The 23304-nt window shown below is 39.6% G+C and overlaps 1 protein-coding gene across 1 annotated transcript in view; it reads right to left on the reverse strand.

Moving 5' to 3' along the window:
- Positions 1–4866: 4866 nt before the first annotated feature.
- LOC132379712 (deleted in malignant brain tumors 1 protein-like) overlaps positions 4867–23304 on the reverse strand; it is a 35687-nt gene continuing 17249 nt past the window's right edge. Inside the window, exons 4-9 of the mRNA XM_059948001.1 lie at positions 12923–13131; positions 10857–11004; positions 8999–9207; positions 8170–8345; positions 5897–6297; positions 4867–5119 (exon numbers count right to left, since the gene is read on the reverse strand). Coding sequence (XP_059803984.1) covers positions 4867–5119; positions 5897–6297; positions 8170–8345; positions 8999–9207; positions 10857–11004; positions 12923–13131 — 1396 coding nt within the window. The remainder of the gene's footprint in view (positions 5120–5896; positions 6298–8169; positions 8346–8998; positions 9208–10856; positions 11005–12922; positions 13132–23304) is intronic.

Genomic DNA, 23304 nt, shown 5'->3' on the forward strand with positions numbered 1-23304 from the left:
TTCAATGGCAGAATATAACATTAATGGTAAGACTCCTGGCAGTATGGAGGATCAGAGAGATCTTGGGGTCCGAGTCAATAGGACATTCAAAGCTGCTGCATGGGTTGACTCTGTGGTTAAGAAGGCATACGGTGCATTGGCCTTCATCATCCATGGGATTGAGTTTGAGAGCCAAGAGGTAATGTTGCAGCTATATAGGAACTTTGTCAGATCCCACTTGGAGTATTGTGCTCTGTTCTGTTCGCCTCACTACAGGGAGGACGTGGAAACCATAGAAAGGGTGCAGAGGAGATTTACAAGGATGTTGCCTGGATTGAGGAGCATGCCTTATGAGAATAGGCTGAGTGAACTCAGCCTTTTCTCCACGGAGCGATGGAGGGTGGGAGGTGACCTGATAGAGGTGTACAAGGTAATGAGAGGCATTGGTCGTGTGGATAGTCAGAGGCTTTTTCCCAAGGCTGAAATGGCTAACAGAAGAGGGAATAGTTTTAAGGTGCTTGGAAGTAGGTATAAAGGAGATGTCAGGGGTAAGTTTTTTACGCAGAGAGCGGTGAATGTGTGGAATGGGCTGCTGGCAGTGGTGCTGGAGGCAGAAATGATATGGTCTTTTAAGAGACTCCTGGATAGGTACATAGAGCTTAAAAGAATAGAGGGCTATGGGTAAACACAAGGAAATTCAAACAATACACACAAAATGCTGGTGGAACACAGCAGGCCAGGCAGCATCTATAAGGAGAAGCACTGTCAACGTTTCGGGCTGAGATGTTGACAGTGCTTCTCCCTATAGATGCTGCCTGGCCTGCTGTGATCCACCAGCATTTTGTGTGGGCTATGGGTAAGCCTAGGTATTTCTAAGGAAAGGACATGTTCAGCACAGCTTTGGTGGTAGAAGGGCCTGTATTATGCTGTAGGTTTTCTATGTTTCTAAAAACATAAGATGTGATAAGCAGACCAAAATGTTACATTGCTTCAACAAGGCCCTGTATAATTGCATAAAACAGCATCGAGCCTGTATTCAAATCTTATTTCAATAAGGGTCAACGTTCCTCATGGACATGGTGGGCTTAAGGACCTATTTCTATATAGCTATATGACGCTATGACCATCTATCTTTCTAGTCACCCACTACAGCTCCTCTCTGGCTTTCAATGACTTGTGTGCTGGGATACCGAGATCCCTTTGAAAACAAACGTCACTCAATCGCTCACTATTTAAAAAAATACTCGGCTTTTCTGTTTTGTGTACTGCATTGCATCTTGCCATTCATGCTGCTTCTCTCTACCCCCTTAAAGCCTTCTATTTACGTCCACTTCCTAACACACAATCCCATCTGATTAATATAATCAGCAAAACTAGAAGTAAGACATTTGCTGCTGTTGTGCAGATCATTATCATAGATTGTTTATAATAAATAGTTGGGGCCAAATTGAGCCCTGTGGTACCACCATTGTCACTGCTTACCCACCAATAATCATTTTTTCAATCAATGTCAGCATAATATCCCTCTTTAACCATACCGGTCAAAACATGTGTTGGACCATAGGAAAAGTCTTCTGAAATTTCAAATTTCCTAAGCCAAGCATTAAACTGCCTGATTTGTATGACACTCTGTAAATTTTTGGGTGTCTTAAGGAACAATCCATAGAACATTACCTTTATTTATTTATTTATTGAGCTACAGCATGAAATAGACCTTCCCAGCCCTTCAAACCACACAGCCCAGAAACCCTCGATTTCACCCCGGCCAAGTCACGGGACAATTTACAATTACTAACTAACCTACCAGCAGTACATTTATTGATATAGTAACACAGCTCTGAATAGGTCCTTCTGGCTACGCTGCCCCAGCAACCCCCGATAAACCCGATCAACTCTAGCCTAATCACAGGACAACTTACAATAACAAATTAACCTACTAACGTCTTTTAACCCTGGCAGGAAATTGGAGCATCCAGAGAAAACCCATGTATTCCACTGGGAGGACGTACAGATGACATTGGAATTGAACTCCAAACTCCAATGCCCCAAGTTGAATAGCGTCGACTAACCACTACGCAACCACTGTGCCTAATTGTTTATTATCGTTGTTACCCTTAGTTTCCACATTACTCCGAAGTCCCTCGAATTCTTTTGAGCAGACCTTCATTCTGGCTTCAGTGGTTGCTCTGAGGAGCAAATAAACAGTTTCCATTGGGACTTCTGATTCGAGATGCAGGGTGCATATATCCTCTGACTATATCGACACAGCAACTAGTACAGTCCTTTTCACTATCTCCACTTGAAGAGATCCAACACCATAATGAATAATTAGCTTACTCATCTTTCTGAGGTCCTCGTTCTCATCCACAGAAGTAGGAGGTACCTCATGCCAGTTAGGCAATTTGAAAGACTTCTTTCTTCTTCCCTCGTCACAATTACTATGATATGAGGACAGCTGTGCAGGCCAAGTCATTGGATATATTTAAAGCAGAGTTTGATAGGCTGTTGATTACTAAGAGTGTCAAAGGTTATGGAGTAACGGCAGGGGAATGGGATTGAAAGGGAGTAATAAATCAGCCATGATTGAACGATGGAGCAGACCCGATGAGTCGAAAGACCTAAATCTTCTCCAATGTCTTATGGTCTTGTGCTCTAAAATGAACTGAGAAAATAGATTCAAAGTTGGCTGCCATTTAAGGAGATATTTCAAATCTGTATTCCACTGAGGAAGACTAGCTCCAGAGGAAGCATGTACCATTTGTGACATCCTAAACAAGTTAAGGATGATACCAAATTAAAAGAAAAGCTAAATAAAATTGCCGAGAATAATGATGGGTCAGAGGATTGGAAACTTCTCTGAAGCCAACAGACAATGACCAAAGCATTTACAAAGAAGAAGGACAATAATAAGAATTAATATTATCAGACAATAAAAGATCCCGCAGGTAAGCAAAAATTGAGAATGTACTTCAAGTAAATATTGACCCTTGAAGGATGGACTGAAGAATTAATAATGGGAAATAAAGATAACCACTGAAAATCTAAGCAATTAATGCAGACACGAGGAAATATGAAGATGCTGGAATTTCAAGCAACACACACAAAATGCTGGTGGAACACAGCAGGCCAGTCAGCATCTATAGGGAGAAGCACTGTCGACGTTTCGGGCTGAGACCAATTAATGCAGATTAGTCTTTCTAGTAGAAGACACTGAAGGTAGGAAAACCACAAAGGTAATTCCCCATTCAGGGAAAGAGAGAGGTGGAATGCAGGAAATCAGAGGCTTTTGGGGAAATGGCGGACTTTATTATTTATGCGGAGCTAATAGCATATTTAGAACATCATAATTCAACCAAGTAGAGCCAATTAGATAAAGAACAGGAAATTATGTTTCAGCAACTTGTAACTCGGGTACCATTAGGACACAGAAAAGGAAATATGAGTTGGAAGGGATGAAGAGACTGAATAAGACAAACCGTGGTAAGGCAAGCTGAGAGAGGAATGTGAAGACTTGTTAATTGCCGGTCACCTGAAACATTAACAAGTCTGACCTGATGGGTGTTTCCAATATTTTGTGTTTTTAATTTTATATAAATAAAATTAAGTCTTAACACATGCAATTGGGAAGAAAGCACATCAGTGCCTTTGCTTCCTTAGGAGACTGTGGAGATTCAGCATGACATCTAAAACTTTAACAAATTTTTTTATATGCGTAGTGGAGAATGTGTTGACTGGCTGCAGAATGTCCAGGTACGGAAATACCAATGCCCTTGTATGGAAAATCAAACGAAAGGTAGTGGATTCAGACCAGTACATCACAGTAAAGTTCTTCCAACCATTGAGCACATCTATATGAAACATCAGAGATCCCCACCACCCAGATCACTTGTTCATCATGCTGCTGCCTTCAGGTCAAAGGTACAAGAGCCTCAGGACTCACACAAGAACAGTTACTACCCCACAACCATCAGGCTCTTGAATAAATGTGGATAACTACACTCATTTGCCCATCCATTGAGATGTTCTCACAACCAATGATCTTACTTTAAGGACTCTTTATAATGTTATCTCATTACTTATTGCTATCTATTTATATTTGCATTTGCACAGTTTGTTGTCCTCTGCACTCTGACTGATCTTTCATTGATCCCGTTATAGTTACTATTCTATACATATGCTGAGCATGCCCGCAGGAAAATTAATCTCAGAGTTGTATATGGTGACATTATATACATACTTTCATAATACATTTACTTTGAACTTAGAACTTTAAAGTAAAAACCGACCAGGTTGTGTCATGCTTTGAAAATGCTTTATTGTTCCACTTCTTAATTACAGCTAATATATTTCTTTGCAACAAATTAATGGAAATAGAGCAAACGGACAAGTAAATTTAGTTAAAATTTGTGTTCCAGTTGGGAATTATAATAAACGACATACATTCATAAATAATCTCAAGAACCAAGTTAATTGCTTAGGATAAACTTAGAGGTAACTTTGATCATCTTTTGACATTCGTGCAAGTATGGTTGCTGTATAATTAGTTCGGAGTGTTCTGGATCTAATCAGGTCGACAATCAATTAAAAGCAGCACTTCACAGTAGAATTCCACATAAAATGTAAAAGATGTTCATGAAAACATTTTTTTTTGCAGATTCCTGAATTATTCTACCACAATGGCATCCAGTGGTGAAACAACTCCAAACAGAGCCAGCAGAGGCAGGATAAATGGTAAATTGGATTGGATATTTGTCTATTCAGCCTTGTCCGCATCTTTTCCAGATCTGAAAGACATTACAATTTAGTACTTCCAAGGCCGTATCTATGCAAAAGGAAAAGCTGCTCAGAAAATACCATGTTTGGCTCACCTGAATTTTCATAATATCATTAATCTCCTTTGAGTTCAATTGGTCCCAACATTACATCAATATTTCCCTTAGATGAAGCTGTGGCCCTCTTTTGCCGAGACATGCACCCACGGTAGCAGCGCGAGGAGTAATCATAAGCTTCACATATTACAAGTTTACAGCGCAGGTAAACCGAGGAATATGTGTTCAGGAATTTAAAGGCACTGAACTGGAATCGTGCGATGTCGTTGGTTGGTGAGGGCAATGTGTCATATGTCTCATCCCTCACACACCTATAAAACAAATATTTCAGGATTAGTTCCTTTAATGAACTCAGGCCAAAGCAGAGTTCAAGATTCAGGATTTAAGATTGTCATTCTTCGGTACGTAAGTGTAAAGGAGAACGAGATAATAGTTACTCCAGATCTGATGCAGCATAACAACATAATAAGCATAAAGAACACTTTACAAAAGGGGGCAGAGTACAGTGTCATGATATACCTTTACAAAATTGTCCACTTCTCCCCTAACCGATTCTTTCTTCTCCAGCCCTTGATCTTTCCCATCCACTTGGCTTCACTTATCATCTTCCAGCTAGCCAATGTCCCACCCCCACCCCCCAAATTTTATTCAGGCATCTTCCCTCCTTCCTTCTCAGTCTTGGCTTGAAACGCTGACTGCCTATTTATTTCCAGAGATGCTGCCTGACCTGCTGAGCTTTCTAGAATTGTGTGTGTGTTGCTTTGGATTTCCAGCATCTGAAAACCTTTTCATGTCTATAGAATACTAACTTGGTTTGAGCTGTAGGAACATGACTCAATTCTGAAAAGATGTAAGGATTAGGAAAGGATGCAGAAGAGATTTATTTAATTGATTCCGGGTATGAAGGACGTGTGTTCTGAGGATATTCAGGAGATAGCAAGGTTGTTCACCTTGAACAGAGTGGAGGAGGCTGCAAAGACATCTGCCGACTAACTAACAACATATGTGCACAGTGGTCACCTTGTTATAATTTGTCGCCTTTGATAATGAGGCAGGAAGATTAATTCTTAAAGTTTAGCCAAGCTTACCCATTCTTGATGAGATAATAGGTTACTGATGTCCAGTTGAAATTATAGGGCGATGCGGTGCAGGTATCCACAAAAACTTTAAGATGGGCATCAGAGCTGTTCAAGTTAACCTGTACAAAAAGACTCTGCAGGAGATCCACGTAGTAAGGTGAATCTGACACCGGTGTGGCAAAGTGTGATGATTCATAAAAATTCATGTTGGCTCTAAAGTTGCCATATTCTGTTATATTATGAAGTATTTCAAGTGCTGAGTTTTCATTTACCAAATACATGGCCTTAACCATTGTATCCTGTTGCATTTCACAGCCAATATTAATCTGCAGGTATTGCGTACGGACTATAGTGGAGTTAGAAGCTGAAGATCGGATGGTATTGGAATAAAAGATGGTGTCATTGTTTACCTAAGAGAGCAAAATGAAGATTAGAATTCAAATATTTTGTATGATGAAGTTTTTTCTATAATATCAACAAACTAGTTTTCTTCATTTAAGAAATAATATAATTATGGCAAAATACAATTTATCAAGGAGGAAAAACAGCTGTTCCATGTGACTAAACACACAATTTCAAAACTGAGATACTTTAAGGAGGACAACGATGTGTAGAATCTTGTATTTGTGATTTATATGTAGCAATAAAAAATAGAAGGGCACCAATATAGTAGCAAACGAGAGAAAAAACTAAACAATTTGTGAACGTGACTACTGACAATGCTTTTTCAATTATCCTGTCCAAGTGTGGAAGTGCAGTTCAAGAAAAGTATTCCTAAATATTTGACAGTCCAGAATTGAGTAAGCCTAGGTCTTAACTGGACTTAAAATATTCATGTAAACCGCTAGAATGAAAAATAATCTCCTTTTCTTGCCTCAGCAAAAAGGTAGAAACAAGAAACAAGACACCAACACATTAAAATTAGAACAGAATAGTAGAATTGTCAAAGAAATTTTTTTTGGATCTAATGGCTATTTTATAATGTATGTGTTTGAAGTGAAAATATGAAAGAATACATATCCATTCTACTGAGCAAAGAAAAACAAGTTATTGAGAGTGTGAATGTAATAAAAATTGATTTTTCTGAGGAAGTAGATGAATGTGGAGTTGAATAAAAAGAATAAGAGTAGGGGGAATGCATTGATGTAAAGAAGCACTGAAGACCACTAACACAACACCCATAAATTGCTGGAAGAACTCATTAGACCAGGCAGCATCTATGGAAAAGAATAAATAGTCAACATTTTGAGCCGAAACCCTTCATCAGTCCTGAGGAAGGATTTCAGCACAGAATGCTGACTGTCTACTCTTTTCCATCAATGACGTCTGGCCTGCTGAGTTCCTCCAGCATTTTGTGTGTGTTGCTTTGGATTTTCAGTATTTGCAGATCTTCATGAGTTTGAGACCACTAACACAATGGGATCAATGGAAAACAAGTCAAAGAATAACTAATTTTTGCCAAGAGATAGATAGATTTCAATAAAAGTGGTCAAGATCAGAGCTAGGAGAACATTATCTGAGAAGGTTTGGCACAGTCACATCTGCAGACATTCAAATAATTTAATTCAAAAATTCACCTTAGTCTGAGAGCAGAAAGGTCATGCCAAGATCAAAAGTAACAATTAATTTCAATGTTACCAATTGAATATACACTCAGTGGCCACTTTCTTAGGGTTAGGGGAGGAACCTGGTGTGGTCTTCTGCTGCTGTAGCCCATCCGCCACAAGATTTGATGTGTTTGCATTCAGAGATGCTTTCCTGCACACCACTGTAGTAATGCATGGTTAATTGAGTTACTGTCGCCTTCCTGTCGGTGTGAATCAGTCTGGCCATTCTCCCCTGACCTCTCTGATTAACAAGGCGCTTTTGTCCACAGAGCTGTACCATTCTCTGTAAATTCTAAAGACTGTTTTGTGTGAACACCCCAGCAGATCAACACTTTCTGAGATACTCATTCCACAATCACTTAGATCACATTTCTTCCCCATTCTGATGTCTGGTTTGAACAACAACTGAACCTCCTGACCATGTCTGCATGCTTTTTTATGCAAATAAGTTCTTGCCACACGATCGACTTCTTAGACATTTGCATTAATGAGCAGGTGTACCTATTAAAATGGCCACCCTGTATATTACTTCAGAATTTAATCAAAGGCAAAAGTGTGGCATTGAATGAATACAAGAGATGACCTTAAATACTTCTACAAGTATTTTGTCATGAAGAATGGAAAGTTTGTTGTATTTGTTTTGGAACCAATCTTGCCACAATTTTTTTTCTTTACCTCCCGTATTGTACCACATTGATCAAGTTGTATCTTGAATTCCACTTTATCATCTGCTACTATTGGCGTGCAGCTTTGGTCATTCAAGTGGAGACTGGACTCATCAAAACCCAGTTTGCTGAGATACGATCTATCAATTTTTGCATCCATATAATTTGTTGTACAGGTTAAAATTGCTAGAAAAATTAAAAAAGGTGAAGTTTAATCTCATGGATCCTACAAATTAGTTATACAAGTCATTTATTTATTTATTTATTTATTTATTGACATACAGCGCAGAATAGACCCTTCTGGCCCTTTGATCCACGCCATCCAGCAAACCCTCGATTTAATCCTAGCCCAATCCCGGGATAATTTACAATGACCAATTATCTGACCAATCGGTATGTCTTTGGACTGTAGGAGGAAACCAGGGCACCTGGAGGAAACCCATGCAGTCATGGGAAGAACGTACAAACTCCTTACAGGCAGCGGAGGGAATTAAACCCAGGTCATTGTTACTGTAAAGCGTTGTGCTAACTATTACGCTACTGTGCCACCCGTTTTCCCATGTCTTTCAACTCTTTCTGCCTCATCTGCACAGAGTACTTAAGTACCTGAGGTGGACCATAGCTCTCAATTATGAATAGCAAATGGATTTCCAATGTATAAATGATTTCAAATGTATAAAAATAGTACATAATGTGGTAAATTTCCAACTGGCTATTTTTAAACTTTATAGCTTTGTTTGTTGTAAGTGCTTGTTAAGATAATTTAAATGCCTAATATCCTTCAATTCCTAATTTCTCCAGTAATGCAATTTTGAGACAAATATTTTAATAAAGCTAACCGTAATTGCTGGGCAGAGTGTGGTAGTTTGCACTGAAGCCACGTCTGGTTACACTGCCATCTGTCCGGAAATAAACTGTCATACTGTTGGATGATGATGTGAAAGCTCCATTTAGCTCACGACAAAACTTGGCAAGCAAAGGAGAATTTCTTGTAGGTCCATCATACACAGCAATAAAATCATATGGGCAATTTGATGGAGCCTCAAGCCTGTCAAGAAAATAACCAGAGTTAATAAGTGAGGCAAAATAGTTATAAAAGAGCATAAGAAAAAAAACTGGCTAGAGTTTGATACCCAGTCCATTCCTTAGGTATATTTGTATTAACAAAAATTTTAACATTTTCGCTTGCAAAATCACTTTTCTAATGCTTCAAGATGAATCAGCATTTGCCAGAATATTATCCAGCTTCTCCTCTGATTACTTACCACAGCCTTCTTCCTTCCCAAATATTAATATTGTGCTCCTTAGCTTTCTACTCTCAAATCAGATTAAATAGCTTCTTTATAGACTGAATATGCCTCCTGATATTAACTCCAACTTTGTGACATAACCAAGCATAGAATAACTAAGGCTACATATGTGGATAGTAAGGTTCATGCCAGCTGGGTATGCAGCAGTCCAGTTAGTTCCAATCCTCCCCACTTCCCCTTATGCCTGCAATTCTCTTTCTCGCCTGGCTGTCCAATTCCCTTATGAAAGCCTGCCTTGACTCACTTTCCACCAGTGAGCTCAGAATCTAAAACACACGTTTGTTAAAAAATATATCTTTACTTCACATACTCACTGCAACTATTACCCATCAATCTCTATATCTGAATCATTCCCTTAAGAGATCAATTTTGTTTGATTTGAAGGGGGGGGGCTTCGGGGCTTCAATGTTTCTATCACTCAATTTATGGGGTTCTTGTTTTGTGATATCTGTGAATTTCAGGATGTTTACTGTATACATTTGCTAATATTAAATATTGAGCCTTTAATATATCCAAACCAACTGTAATCTTTATTCTAGATTTATTTCATCCAATGAATTCTCTAGTTACCATTATCCTCTCAACCTCATCTCACCACCTCATTGGTCCAAAACACCCCCCACCCCAGAGAATAGTCCAGTAACTTAGCATTCATGCTACCATACCACTCCTGACTGGGTTATCCTCAAATCCAGTAGTTTTCTAGGTAAAGAACATCCATATTCAATGAACAGTTACCACATTCAAATCAGTTTGCTTTAGAAAGGGAGGGTGACATGAAAATCAAAACTACAGGACAGTGTACTTAACACTAGTCATATGGTAAAGGCTAAAACCTCTAGCTAAAGATATTTTGGCGGCGCAATTAGACACATTCAGAGAAATCAAACACAGTCAATATGCTTTGTAAAAGTTGAGAGTCATAAGCTCCAGCATAGCTTCTTTTGCACACAAATTCAAATGATTCATCCCATGTTCAGAAATAGTTACTACCCCTCAACCATCAGGCTCTTGAACCAAATGAGATAACATCACTCAACTTCATTTATCCATCACTGAAGTGTTCCCACAACCAAGGGACTAATGTTTAAGGACTCTTCATCTCATGTTCTCAATATTTAATGCTTATTTATTTATTATTATTATTTATTTCTTTTTGTATTTGCACAGTTCGTTGTCTTCTGCACTCTGGTTGAATACCCAAACTGATATGGTCCTTTGTTGATTCTGTAAATGGTTATTATTCTATAGAGTGATTGATTATGCCCGCAAGAAAATGAATCTCAGGGTTGTATATGGTGACATATATGTAGATTGATAATAAATTGACTTTGAACTTCATAAAATAAAAAAATTATAAAAAGAAGGTGACAGCAACTTCACTTACTCTAAGTCAGTGATCCGCAAATATATTACTTCTGAGCTGTTTGTTCTTATGTACCAAGTGCATTCTACACTATTTGGATACAAGTTTGGATAATTAGGACTCATAATGGATCCAAAGGGTTCATCAAGGAAACCTCCACACGAGTAACCTGTGACCAATAAGGAAATAGATATGTATAGGTAAGAAAATACAGCAAAAATATTTGTTCTTTGTCTTTCCCCTAAAACTTTCATTAATTTCATTGTTCAATTCAATTACTCTTCATTGCAATAATTTTCTAAAGCAGCCAGTCAGTATGTCCTACTGGTGATTAGCTGAACCTTGACAATGACAATAAAGAGTCTCAATGAATTGTTAGATTGCATCCCTTCTAATCTGGATGCTGTGGCCAATTATAACACCCTTTCCTCTGCCCTTCCAGAGTGAAGGTACTTCAAAAGGGTATAGACTCTGGAAATTTCCTACCTTAAAATCACACTTACTGACTGGATGGGATAAACTTGCCACAATGTAACTTATAAACACAAAAAACTTGTACATTGCAACCTTCCCTCAATTTTTTACAGCTGCATGAACCAACCATTGCTCCGAGCAGGATTTTTTTTTACACACAGCCTGAAAACTACATAGCACTTTAAATGATTTTTTTTTTGTTACATGCATATCGAACAAACAAACCGCAATTCACAACACAAAGTATGTACGTCAAGCAAACAAAACAACTGACAGGCATAATGGCAAAAATAAAATGTTTTGACTAGATGGCACTGGCATTCAGCAGGCTGGTGGTTTACTAACTATGAACTATCAGCTTCCATTCAGTGTTTACTAATACAATTTGTAATTGTGTTGTAACGTGAAACAATGGCAATGCAAATACGTTGAAGCTCTAAAATGTTTCAAAGTTAAGGACATTGTACATTTATTATTTATAAAATTTGTGGATTAGATTCATTACCACATAGTTACAGGGTATTTCACAATTATATTAACATAGATTTCAAAATTTAAAATGTGCATGATTTAAAAATTATATTAACATTATATTAAAGTCCCTCTAAGCTGTTTGGGAGCAAATGCTTTGAGCACAAGAGCATTTCAGTTACTGCATAGCTATGCAGCTTAGAGGGAACAGTGATTGTAAGATGTTTAGAATTAACAAAATAAGGTACATGTAGTGTTGGCTCTTTGTCTTATGGTAATTAACATCAAATGTCCTGTGTCCTTCTATTGTGTGCACCCCATATGTACAATGAATCACATTACAACCTCCTATAGTACACCATGACCACCCTCCTCTCCTGTCATATTCATTCTTCTCCAGCCCTTGACCTTTCCCACCCTCCTGGTCCCACCCATCACCCTCCAACTAGCTTCTTCCCCCCCCCCCCACCCTTTTCATTTCCGCATCTTCCCCCTTCCTTTTCAGTCCCGAAGAAGGGTCTTGGCCTGAAACATCAAATCTCTGACCTGATAGAGGTGTACAAGGTGATGAGAGGCATTGATCGTGTGGGTAGTCAGAGCGGTTTTCCCCAGGGCGGAAGTGGCTAGCACGAGAGGGCCCAGTTTTAAGGTGCTTGGAAGCTGGTACAGAGGAGATGTCAGGGGTAAGTTTTTTTATGCAGAAAGTGGTGAGTGCATGGAATGGGCTGCCGCCGACGGTGGTTGAGGCGTATACGACAGGGTCTAAGAGACTCCTAGATAGGTACAGGGAGCTTAGTAAAATAGAGGGCTATGGGTAACCCCAGGTAATTTCTAAGTTAAAGACATGTTCAGCAGAGCTTTGCGGTCTGAAGGGCCTGTATTGTGCAGTAGGTTTTCTATGTTTCTATGTCTCTTCATTTCCATAGAAGCTGCCTGATCTGTTGAGTTCCTCCAGCATCTTATGTGTCTTAAGATCTTAAAGCACATTAGGCATTTGCAAGATTCTTGTTTTATAATTTCTGCAGTTATCTCTTTTCTGAATTTTTGGATTTTTTGAATTCAAAACAATTTAGGTTATATCATGATCCATTTCCTAATCTTTCTAGTATGGAACTTTGAACAAGTAATTTCAGAAAGCTCACCGTTATTGATGGGCAGAGAGCGGTAACTTGCAGCGAAACCACGCCGAGTTACACTAGAATCTGTTCGAAAATGGACTGTCATACTGTTGGATGTTGATGTAAATGTTTCACTTGAAGCATGGCAGAGTTTTTCAAGCAAGTTATAAGATGTAGAAGGTCCGTCATATATTGCAACATAATCAAATCCACAAGTTGGTGAAACTTCCAAGCTATTAAGACAATGATCACAGTTTGAAAATGAATTTCACAATAATTGTCATTTATCTATTTGTTTATTTATTTATTAACTTTTTTTAAAAAATCAGGCAATGATGGATGCTTCTACTTTTAAAACAATTGCAAAAATTATTTGAGTAACTCAGCAAAAGATATAAAATGATAGAGCACTACAGCACAGAGACAGGCCCATCTAGTCCATGCCAATCTGCTTTTTGCCTGGTCCCATTGACCTGCACCTGGACCATAGCTCTCCCAGTCTCCCATCTACGTACTACTCTTAAATGATGTAATCGAACCCACATCTACCACTTCCACCGTCAGCTCATTCCACTTGCCTCAATGAAGAAGATCCTCCCATAGGTTCTCCTTAAGTATTTCTCCTTCACCCTAAACTTACATCCTGTAGATCTAGTCTAGGCTCAAAGGGCTGAATGGTCTACTTCTGTACCTATTGTCTATTGTCTATAGTCTCACCCAACCTCAGTGAGAAAAGTCTGCTTGCATTTACCCTACCTATACCCCTCACAATGTTGTATACCTCTAGTATGTCTTCCTTCATTCTCCTGCCTTCCAGTGAATAAAATTAAACGTTTTCATATGACTCAGGTCTTCAAGACCCGGCAAAATCCGTGTGAGTTTTCGCTGTGCTTTTTCAATCTTATTGATATCTTTCCTCTAGGTAGGTGACTAGAACTGCACACAATATAGGTCCCACCAATACAACCTCAACATAAAAACGCAACTCTTGTATTCAGTACCCTGAGTTATGAAGGCTAAGGCCATAAGAAAATACTGGACTACTCTTAGATATCTATACCTTCTGGGCCATGCATTATGATACCATTTATCTTCTGACAAAATCTAACAAACTTATTCATAAAATCAATCACCTGACTTCCCACGTTTATAAAGCATATACTCAACTGGAGACCTGATTTCAACTCACATTATACACACAGTTGTAGTTGTTCCTATGCACATCTTGTGGCTCATTGGGTGGCAACCTTGTTGTTACTTTAGCATTTTGTCTGTTTTGTACACCGCTGAGTTGCTGGCTTGATGATCAATCCAGCACAGATGGAAAGCCTGTAAAGGGCCACCAGTTTCAAACTCAGGACCACTTGCCTCAAAGTCCAGTGCAGATGCCATTATGTCACCGGCTGGCTAATCCAACACAGTCCCCACACTCAATAGCTTTGCATTCATGGTAAATTCCTATTATTCAAATAAGTCTGCTTCTTCTCTGCATGGAATAAAATTATTCCATGTGTGTCCTTCAATTTTCTACTCTTAATTGAAAATACATAGCTTCCTTACACACTAAAGATGCCTTGTAATATTTACTTCATCTTTTGAGATGCATCCTGGCATTTAAAGAAGAAAGAATTGTTATGGTCCAGGTTCATGTCAGTCATTCAATTCCTTTGCACTTTTCCCCTCTTTATCTATTCCTGCAGTTTATTTTTCTTGTTCTGAAAGCTGAGATTGACTCAGTTTCCAATACCTTTATAATATATCTGAAACAAGGCACTCTGCATAAAAAACTTTGACCTCACAAACTTGGTATAACTATTGTTCCATTATTCTGAATTTACTGTATATTCCTGAATCATCCCCTTTTGGGATTAGGCTTTCTCAATTTACAATGTCTAAGACCATCAAAATCTTTATTCCAGGTTTATTTCGTTCCGTGAATTGCTCAGCTGACATTTGTAAAGTTTTAATGCTCATTTCCGACATACTTGTAACTAAGCTACCACAACATCGTTGATTTCACTCTTCAGTCCCTTCACTTTCAAGGAATACCCATAACCAAGAGTATTTCTTTTGCATTTCAGAATAGATTTTCACATTGTTTTCAGAAAGAAGAGGATGGAACCAAGCAGGAAAATACAGACTCAAGAAAATCTGCACACGCTGGAAATCCAAAGCAACACACACACGCGCACGCACATGCACACAAATTGCTGGAGGAACTCAGTCAGCCAGGCTGCATCTATAAAAAGGAGTAATTAGTCAACGTACAGTATTGGGCCAAGACGCTTCATCAGGACTGGAAAGGAAGGGGAGAAATCCGATAAGAAGGTGGGGGGAGGGGAGGAAGAATTACAAGGTGGCAAGTGATAGGTGAAACTGAGAAGGGGTGTTGAAGTAAAGATCTGGGGAGTTGATTGTTTAACAAGATAAAGGGCTGTAGAAAGGGGGAAATACAGATCAGTTATTAATATCTATCATAGGGAAAATGTGAAAAGCTCTTATAAAAGTGTTTGGGCAATGCCCGTGAAAAAATTCAAGAAAATCAAGCAAAGTTAACATGGTTTTATGAAAAGCAATAAACATATGATTCGACACAGCTTCAAAAGATTGATGGCATGAATCCATTGAGGTAATCTGAAGCAGTCAGGACACGATAGTTATTTGACAACATGAACCTTGAAAGTACACACTTATATAATTAAAAATGAGGGTGAAATCATTTTCACTTACTCAATGTCAGTAAACCACAGATCTATTATATAGCTATGGCTCACTCTTATGTACCAGATGCAGTTTTCATAATTTGAATAGCTGTATGGGTAGCCAGGACTGAGAAAAGATCCATCATGATTATTGAGATAACCTCCACATACACCTATGAACAACAAGGAAATGCATACGTTTAGATGAGACAATATCTAGTAAAAATAAACAACTTATTTGTCTCTTTGTCAGTATTTGCCACCAATTTTCATTTCAACTGTGTTCAGGCAAACTGCCATTCATTAAATAAGCTTCTGCAACTGCCCGTCCACCCTTGCTACATGTTGATCTAATCCTGAACGTTTATGTCCTTCCAATGAGTGTTCCTGGTCTCAAGTAATCCTTATTTTATCTCTCTTTCTAATCTGGACATTGTGGTCAATTCTAGAGCACGTACATTTGCCCTGCTGGAGTTGGGTTGATTGAAAAGAAAGTCACATATGATTTTCATTTTTTAAAATGTCAGCAACTGGTAGGACAAGACAAACTTGCCACATTGTAAGACATTTACAAGTGATAAAACAATAATTTCCATCTGTTACACTGGTCATGTGTGTATTGAAGGAACCCACAAGACATTTTGCAGATGCTGGATACTTTGAGAGAATAGGGCAGTGTTTGCACGATGGTATTGCAGAGCCAGGCATCAGAGTTTGAAGTTCAGTTCCAGCATTCTTTGGTCAGAGTCAGTACATCCCTCCTGTGGAGTGCGTGAGTTTTCAGCGGGTGCTCCCGTTCCCTCCCAGTCTAAAGACGTAGCATTAGGTAGCTTAAGTGTTCATTGTATGTTGTCCAATGATTAGTGTAGGGTTGAATTTGGGTTTCTAGGACCGTGCAGCTCAATGGGCAGAATGGCAACGGAGTACCGCATTGTTTCTCTAAATGGCCGGGTAAGGATATATCCATTCTTTGGGAATGTGTGTACTGACGATGGAAGAATGCCAGTCTGATCTCTGTATCCCTAGGAAGCGTAAGAGGGAGATGCCACAGTCTGCTTATGTCTGTTGGTCAATTCAGTTCCTTAACTGCAAATGTTGTATTAAATAATTGACTGGCTCGTAATAATTGATTTTGCAAAAGTAAAGATTTTTAGAGGGGCTTAAGGATCAGTGGGTGGTTGGAAATATTTCTGAGAAGGTGATGGAAACAGTGACTTTATTACATTCAACAAGCATTTAGATGATTTTGTTAAGTGCCAGGATGTAGAAGACTACTGGGATTGGGATGATTTAGATTAGTACTTGACAATCAGTTATAATGGGTTTAGTCCGAGATTCATGGTCCTATAATACTACAGCACAGAATCAGGACCATCAACCTATCCGGTCCACGCCAGATCATTTAAACAGCCTAATTCCATCGAACTGCACCCGGACCATACCCTCCATTCCTCTCCCATCATAACTTCCCTGAAACGTTGAAATAGAAATTGCAAGCACCACTTGTGCTGGCAGCTCATTCCACACTCACACCAGTCTCTGAGTGAAGCGGTTTCCCCTCATGTTTCCCCAAAATTTTTAATCTTTCATCCATTACCCATGACCTCCAGTCATAGTCACAGAGTTATTTGATGCCATTGGGCTGTGACTTCATGAATAATTATTGCAAAATTTTTATCAGTAAATGTAGATACCTTCTTAAATCACAGTTTCCCTTCAGTAGCAAAGCTGGCCTAATAATCTCTGATGACTGATGTGGTTTACGTAATCAGAGTGAGCAAGATGCTCAGTTAAATTGCACTGAAACAGCAAAGTGAAGAACGAACGATTCTGCTTGGGGAATGATTGCAGTGTATAGGTAGCAATATACACGATTATTCAAACTGAAAAGTCAAATTTTCAATGGTTCAATAGTTCTATTTTATGTCAGAGAATGTATACAGTATACAAACTGAAATTCTTACTCTTCACAGACATACACATAACAGATGTAAAACCCCAAAGAATGTATGACAGAAAAATATTGGAACCCCAAATTCCCCTCCCCACTCCCAATCGTAATCAGCAGGAAAGCATCATCCCTCCCCCTCTCACTCCCTCCTCTTGTTTCAGCAGAACCAATCAGTCTCCCCCCCACCCCCCACACCGCCCATCATGCAGGCAAAAGCAAAGCTCACAGGGAGACCGTGATCTAGAGTCCATCAAAAACCTCTCTTCATCCCAATACCTCGACTCCCACAAACTCTCTCTCACTAACGAGGGAGAGAGAGGTATCACTCCTGCAACAGCGAGAGAGAAGACCAACAGCTCGCTGTCTCGATGTTACAGGCTGCATCTTCACTTAAATTTTCAGGTTCTCACAACTCGAGATCAGCAGTAAACTCTCTCACACTATCGAGGACACACATTGTGAACATTCATTGAATAACAAAGTTTCTGTCAAGGTGTAAAATAACAAATTCAAAAAGCAGTTTGAACTTAAATATCACTGACCTGGTCCAGTGGTGGTAAGACCACAGTATCCTATAAATAAAGATAAAGACATCAGTCATTTGCTGCCTTCAGTCCTTTTTGTCATTCAGTTTCCAGTCATATTCAAAAATATTAATTAAACACACAATAGAAAGGAAATGATCACCTTCAGCTATGATCACGTTATGTACTGCCGAGAAATTTCTCACATCCACTGTGCCTTACTATTCATTGATAAGGTTCTATTATCTGAAAAATTACTGATTTCCCAAGTGTTTCAATTGGGGGAGTGCTTCATCTAGCAACTTCGCTCCATCTGCCAAATGTGGCACATTTCGGTGGCCAGAGGTTTGAATTACCATTCCCCGTCCAACATGTTCACCCATGGCCTCCTCTAGTGCCAAGATGAGGCCACTCTCAGGGTGCAGGAGCAACATGTTATATTCCGTTTCAGTAGCCTACAACCTGATGACATAAACATAAATTTCCCCTTCCAGTTAAAAGAACTTTCCTCTCCCCTCTCTTCTTCTTCAATTCCCTACTCTGGCATCTTACTTCATCTCACTTGCCGATCACCTCCCCCCGGGCCCTCCCCCTTCCCCTATAGTCCACTCTCCTCTCCTATCAGATTCCTTCCTCTGCAGTCTGCAAAGTCTGAAGGGCTAGAAGAATCTATTCCGTGCTGTACATTAATAAAAATAAAAAATGAAGTTTGTATCTGATCAAAATTATTTAACTCATGAATGTCAATGTAAAGCAGTGCATCGCCATTCACTAGGGGAATCAGAACAATTACCATAATCGATGTATGCACAGTAGTCACAGAAATCCGTACAACAGTTGCCACTGTAACGACAGTTGTAATCACAGGAGCAATCAGATGAATATCCCCCACAGTTGTATTGGCAGGAACCGTATGCTGTGATTCGATAAATGAGATTTTGCAATTAACTGAGGTTTGAAAGTTAACAATTTTTAGATAAGTGTAATGAAGTTTTATCTTTTTATTGTTGATCCATATTTCCTCTAAGGATGTTTTAAAACCTGTTCCCTTTATTTCTTCTCAGTGTGCCTCTCAAAATAATAAAGACAGAATTGATGGTTTTGTTCAATCACAAAACTTTGGTCAAAACTTCTGAACAAAGTAATGCAGAAAAGAGCAGGACAGCTAATTTCCATCTGTTACACTGGTCATGTGTGTATTGAAGGAACCCACAAGACATTTTGCAGATGCTGGATACTTTGAGAGAATAGGGCAGTGTTTGCACGGTGGTATTGCAGAGCCAGGCATCAGAGTTTGAAGTTCAGTTCCAGCATTCTTTGGTCAGAGTCAGTACATCCCTCCTGTGGAGTGCGTGAGTTTTCAACGGGTGCTCCCGTTCCCTCCCAGTCTAAAGACGTAGCATTAGGTAGCTTAAGTGTTCATTGTATGTTGTCCAATGATTAGTGTAGGGTTGAATTTGGGTTTCTAGGACCGTGCAGCTCAATGGGCAGAATGGCAACGGAGTACCGCATTGTTTCTCTAAATGGCCGGGTAAGGATATATCCATTCTTTGGGAATGTGTGTACTGACGATGGAAGAATGCCAGTCTGATCTCTGTATCCCTAGGAAGCGTAAGAGGGAGATGCCACAGTCTGCTTATGTCTGTTGGTCAATTCAGTTCCTTAACTGCAAATGTTGTATTAAATAATTGACTGGCTCGTAATAATTGATTTTGCAAAAGTAAAGATTTTTAGAGGGGCTTAAGGATCAGTGGGTGGTTGGAAATATTTCTGAGAAGGTGATGGAAACAGTGACTTTATTACATTCAACAAGCATTTAGATGATTTTGTTAAGTGCCAGGATGTAGAAGACTACTGGGATTGGGATGACTTAGATTAGTACTTGACAATCAGTTATAATGGGTTTAGTCCTAGATTCATGGTCCTATAATACTACAGCACAGAATCAGGACCATCAACCTATCCGGTCCACGCCAGATCATTTAAACAGCCTAATTCCATCGAACTGCACCCGGACCATACCCTCCATTCCTCTCCCATCATAACTTCCCTGAAACGTTGAAATAGAAATTGCAAGCACCACTTGTGCTGGCAGCTCATTCCACACTCACACCAGTCTCTGAGTGAAGCGGTTTCCCCTCATGTTTCCCCAAAATTTTTAATCTTTCATCCATTACCCATGACCTCCAGTCATAGTCACAGAGTTATTTGATGCCATTGGGCTGTGACTTCATGAATAATTATTGCAAAATTTTTATCAGTAAATGTAGATACCATTCTTAAATCACAGTTTCCCTTCAGTAGCAAAGCTGGCCTAATAATCTCTGATGACTGATGTGGTTTACGTAATCAGAGTGAGCAAGATGCTCAGTTAAATTGCACTGAAACAGCAAAGTGAAGAACGAACGATTCTGCTTGGGGAATGATTGCAGTGTATAGGTAGCAATATACACGATTATTCAAACTGAAAAGTCAAATTTTCAATGGTTCAATAGTTCTATTTTATGTCAGAGAACGTATACAGTATACAAACTGAAATTCTTACTCTTCACAGACATACACATAACAGATGTAAAACCCCAAAGAATGTATGACAGAAAAATATTGGAACCCCAAATTCCCCTCCCCACTCCCAATCGTAATCAGCAGGAAAGCATCATCCCTCCCCCTCTCACTCCCTCCTCTTGTTTCAGCAGAACCAATCAGTCTCCCCCCCACCCCCCACACCGCCCATCATGCAGGCAAAAGCAAAGCTCACAGGGAGACCGTGATCTAGAGTCCATCAAAAACCTCTCTTCATCCCAATACCTCGACTCCCACAAACTCTCTCTCACTAACGAGGGAGAGAGAGGTATCACTCCTGCAACAGCGAGAGAGAAGACCAACAGCTCGCTGTCTCAATGTTACAGGCTGCATCTTCACTTAAATTTTCAGGTTCTCACAACTCGAGATCAGCAGTAAACTCTCTCACACCATCGAGGACACACATTGTGAACATTCATTGAATAACAAAGTTTCTGTCAAGGTGTAAAATAACAAATTCAAAAAGCAGTTTGAACTTAAATATCACTGACCTGTTTCAGTGGTGGTAAGACCACAGTATCCTATAAATAAAGATAAAGACATCAGTCATTTGCTGCCTTCAGTCCTTTTTGTCATTCAGTTTCCAGTCATATTCAAGAATAATAATTAAACACACAATAGAAAGGAAATGATCACCTTCAGCTATGATCACGTTATGTACTGCCGAGAAATTTCTCACATCCACTGTGCCTTACTATTCTTTGATAAGGTTCTATTATCTGAAAAGTTACTGATTTCCCAAGTGTTTCAATTGGGGGAGTGCTTCATCAAGCAACTGCGCTCCATCTGCCAAATGTGGCACATTTCGTTGGCCAGAGGTTTGAATTACCATTCCCCGTCCAACATGTTCACCCATGGCCTCCTCTAGTGCCAAGATGAGGCCACTCTCAGGGTGCAGGAGCAACATGTTATATTCCGTTTCAGTAGCCTACAACCTGATGACATAAACATAAATTTCCCCTTCCAGTTAAAAGAACTTTCCTCTCCCCTCTCTTCTTCTTCAATTCCCTACTCTGGCATCTTACTTCATCTCACTTGCCGATCACCTCCCCCCGGGCCCCCCCTTCCCCTATAGTCCACTCTCCTCTCCTATCAGATTCCTTCCTCTGCAGTCTGCAAAGTCTGAAGGGCTAGAAGAATCTATTCCGTGCTGTACATTAATAAAAATAAAAAATGAAGTTTGTATCTGATCAAAATTATTTAACTCATGAATGTCAATGTAAAGCAGTGCATCGCCATTCACTAGGGGAATCAGAACCATTACCATAATCGATGTATGCGCAGTAGTCACAGAAATCTGTACAACAGTTGCCACGGTAACGACAGTTGTAATCACAGGAACAATCAGATGAATATCCCCCACAGTTGTATTGGCAGGAACCGTATGCTGTGATTCAATAAATGACAATTTGCAATTAACTGAGGTTTGAAAGTTAACAATTTTTAAATAAGTGTAATGAAGTTTTATCTTTTTATACTTGATACATATTTTCTCTAAGGACGTTTTGAAGTCAGAATTGTTTGTTTCAGTTCAATCAGAACACTTTGTTCAAAATTTCTGAGCAGCATTAAGGAGAGAAAGTAATGTAGAAAAGACCAGGACAGCCAATATACTTGTGTTACATTGGACATGTGTGTATTGAAGGAACTCCCAAGAGATATTGCAGATGATGGATACTTAGAGAGAATAGTGCAGTGTTTGCACGATGGTATTCCAGTTCCGGGCATTGGAGTTAGAAGTTCAATTCCAGCATCCTCTGTCGGGTGCAAGTACATTCTTCTTGTGGAATGCATGGGTTTTCTCCAGGTGTTCCAGTTCCCTCCCAGAGTCTGGTTGGCTAGAAAAAACTTCAGTCTGATCAAGGTCAGGGGAAGCAGACAACCCAGTTGTCTTTGCTCCTCCACCCGCAACCCCATTTTGTGGACTCTGAACCATTTCTTGTTCTTTGCTAATCCATTCAGATCAATTAAATGTGGACACAGGAAACTTCAGGTATGATCTGCTGAACCCAAGACCATTCTCAAACAAGTAGCCATTTGTTATGTAAAGGGAATGGACTCTGAACTGATCCTTGCTCTGGGACAACCTAATCAGAGCAATATACCTGAGACCATTCTCAGAGGAGTAGTTACTGGCTTTGTAAAATGCCAGACCTGCAATCAGTAATCTTGTTAGACTCTGTCTGGGTTGCCTCATTCAACTGGTTTGGACCAGTCAGAGTGTAAAGACACAAATACACAAGGCTGGGGCGGGCAGAGCCATGAAACGATGTTGGCTGTAGCCCAGTACAATGACCAGTAAGAAGGTGACCCAGATAGGTCAGGGGATGGAGATCCAGTGGTTCAATTGATGAGGAAGAGTGTACGACTCAGGAGCTCCAAATACGCAGAGGCAATAACTCTCCAGCAGCCAGAGACCAACCACCGCGGATAAGGAGGACCCCACAGACACGTGGAGATCGGGACCACGAGGAAGGCCTGGCCAGCGTAGACTGCTTTCCCGGGTAATATCTTTTCCCCATCATTGACTGTTCATGGAGAGTCAGGGGTTCTAATAGGCAGCACACAGGTAGACAAGACTGTGAACCCACCTGCTGTTTCAGTTGAAATAATAAAAGTTAACTGTCGGTATATATAGATTTTCTG

The sequence above is a fragment of the Hypanus sabinus genome, chromosome 22, assembly GCF_030144855.1.
Source record: "Hypanus sabinus isolate sHypSab1 chromosome 22, sHypSab1.hap1, whole genome shotgun sequence".
In the NCBI taxonomy this organism is placed as follows: domain Eukaryota; kingdom Metazoa; phylum Chordata; class Chondrichthyes; order Myliobatiformes; family Dasyatidae; genus Hypanus; species Hypanus sabinus.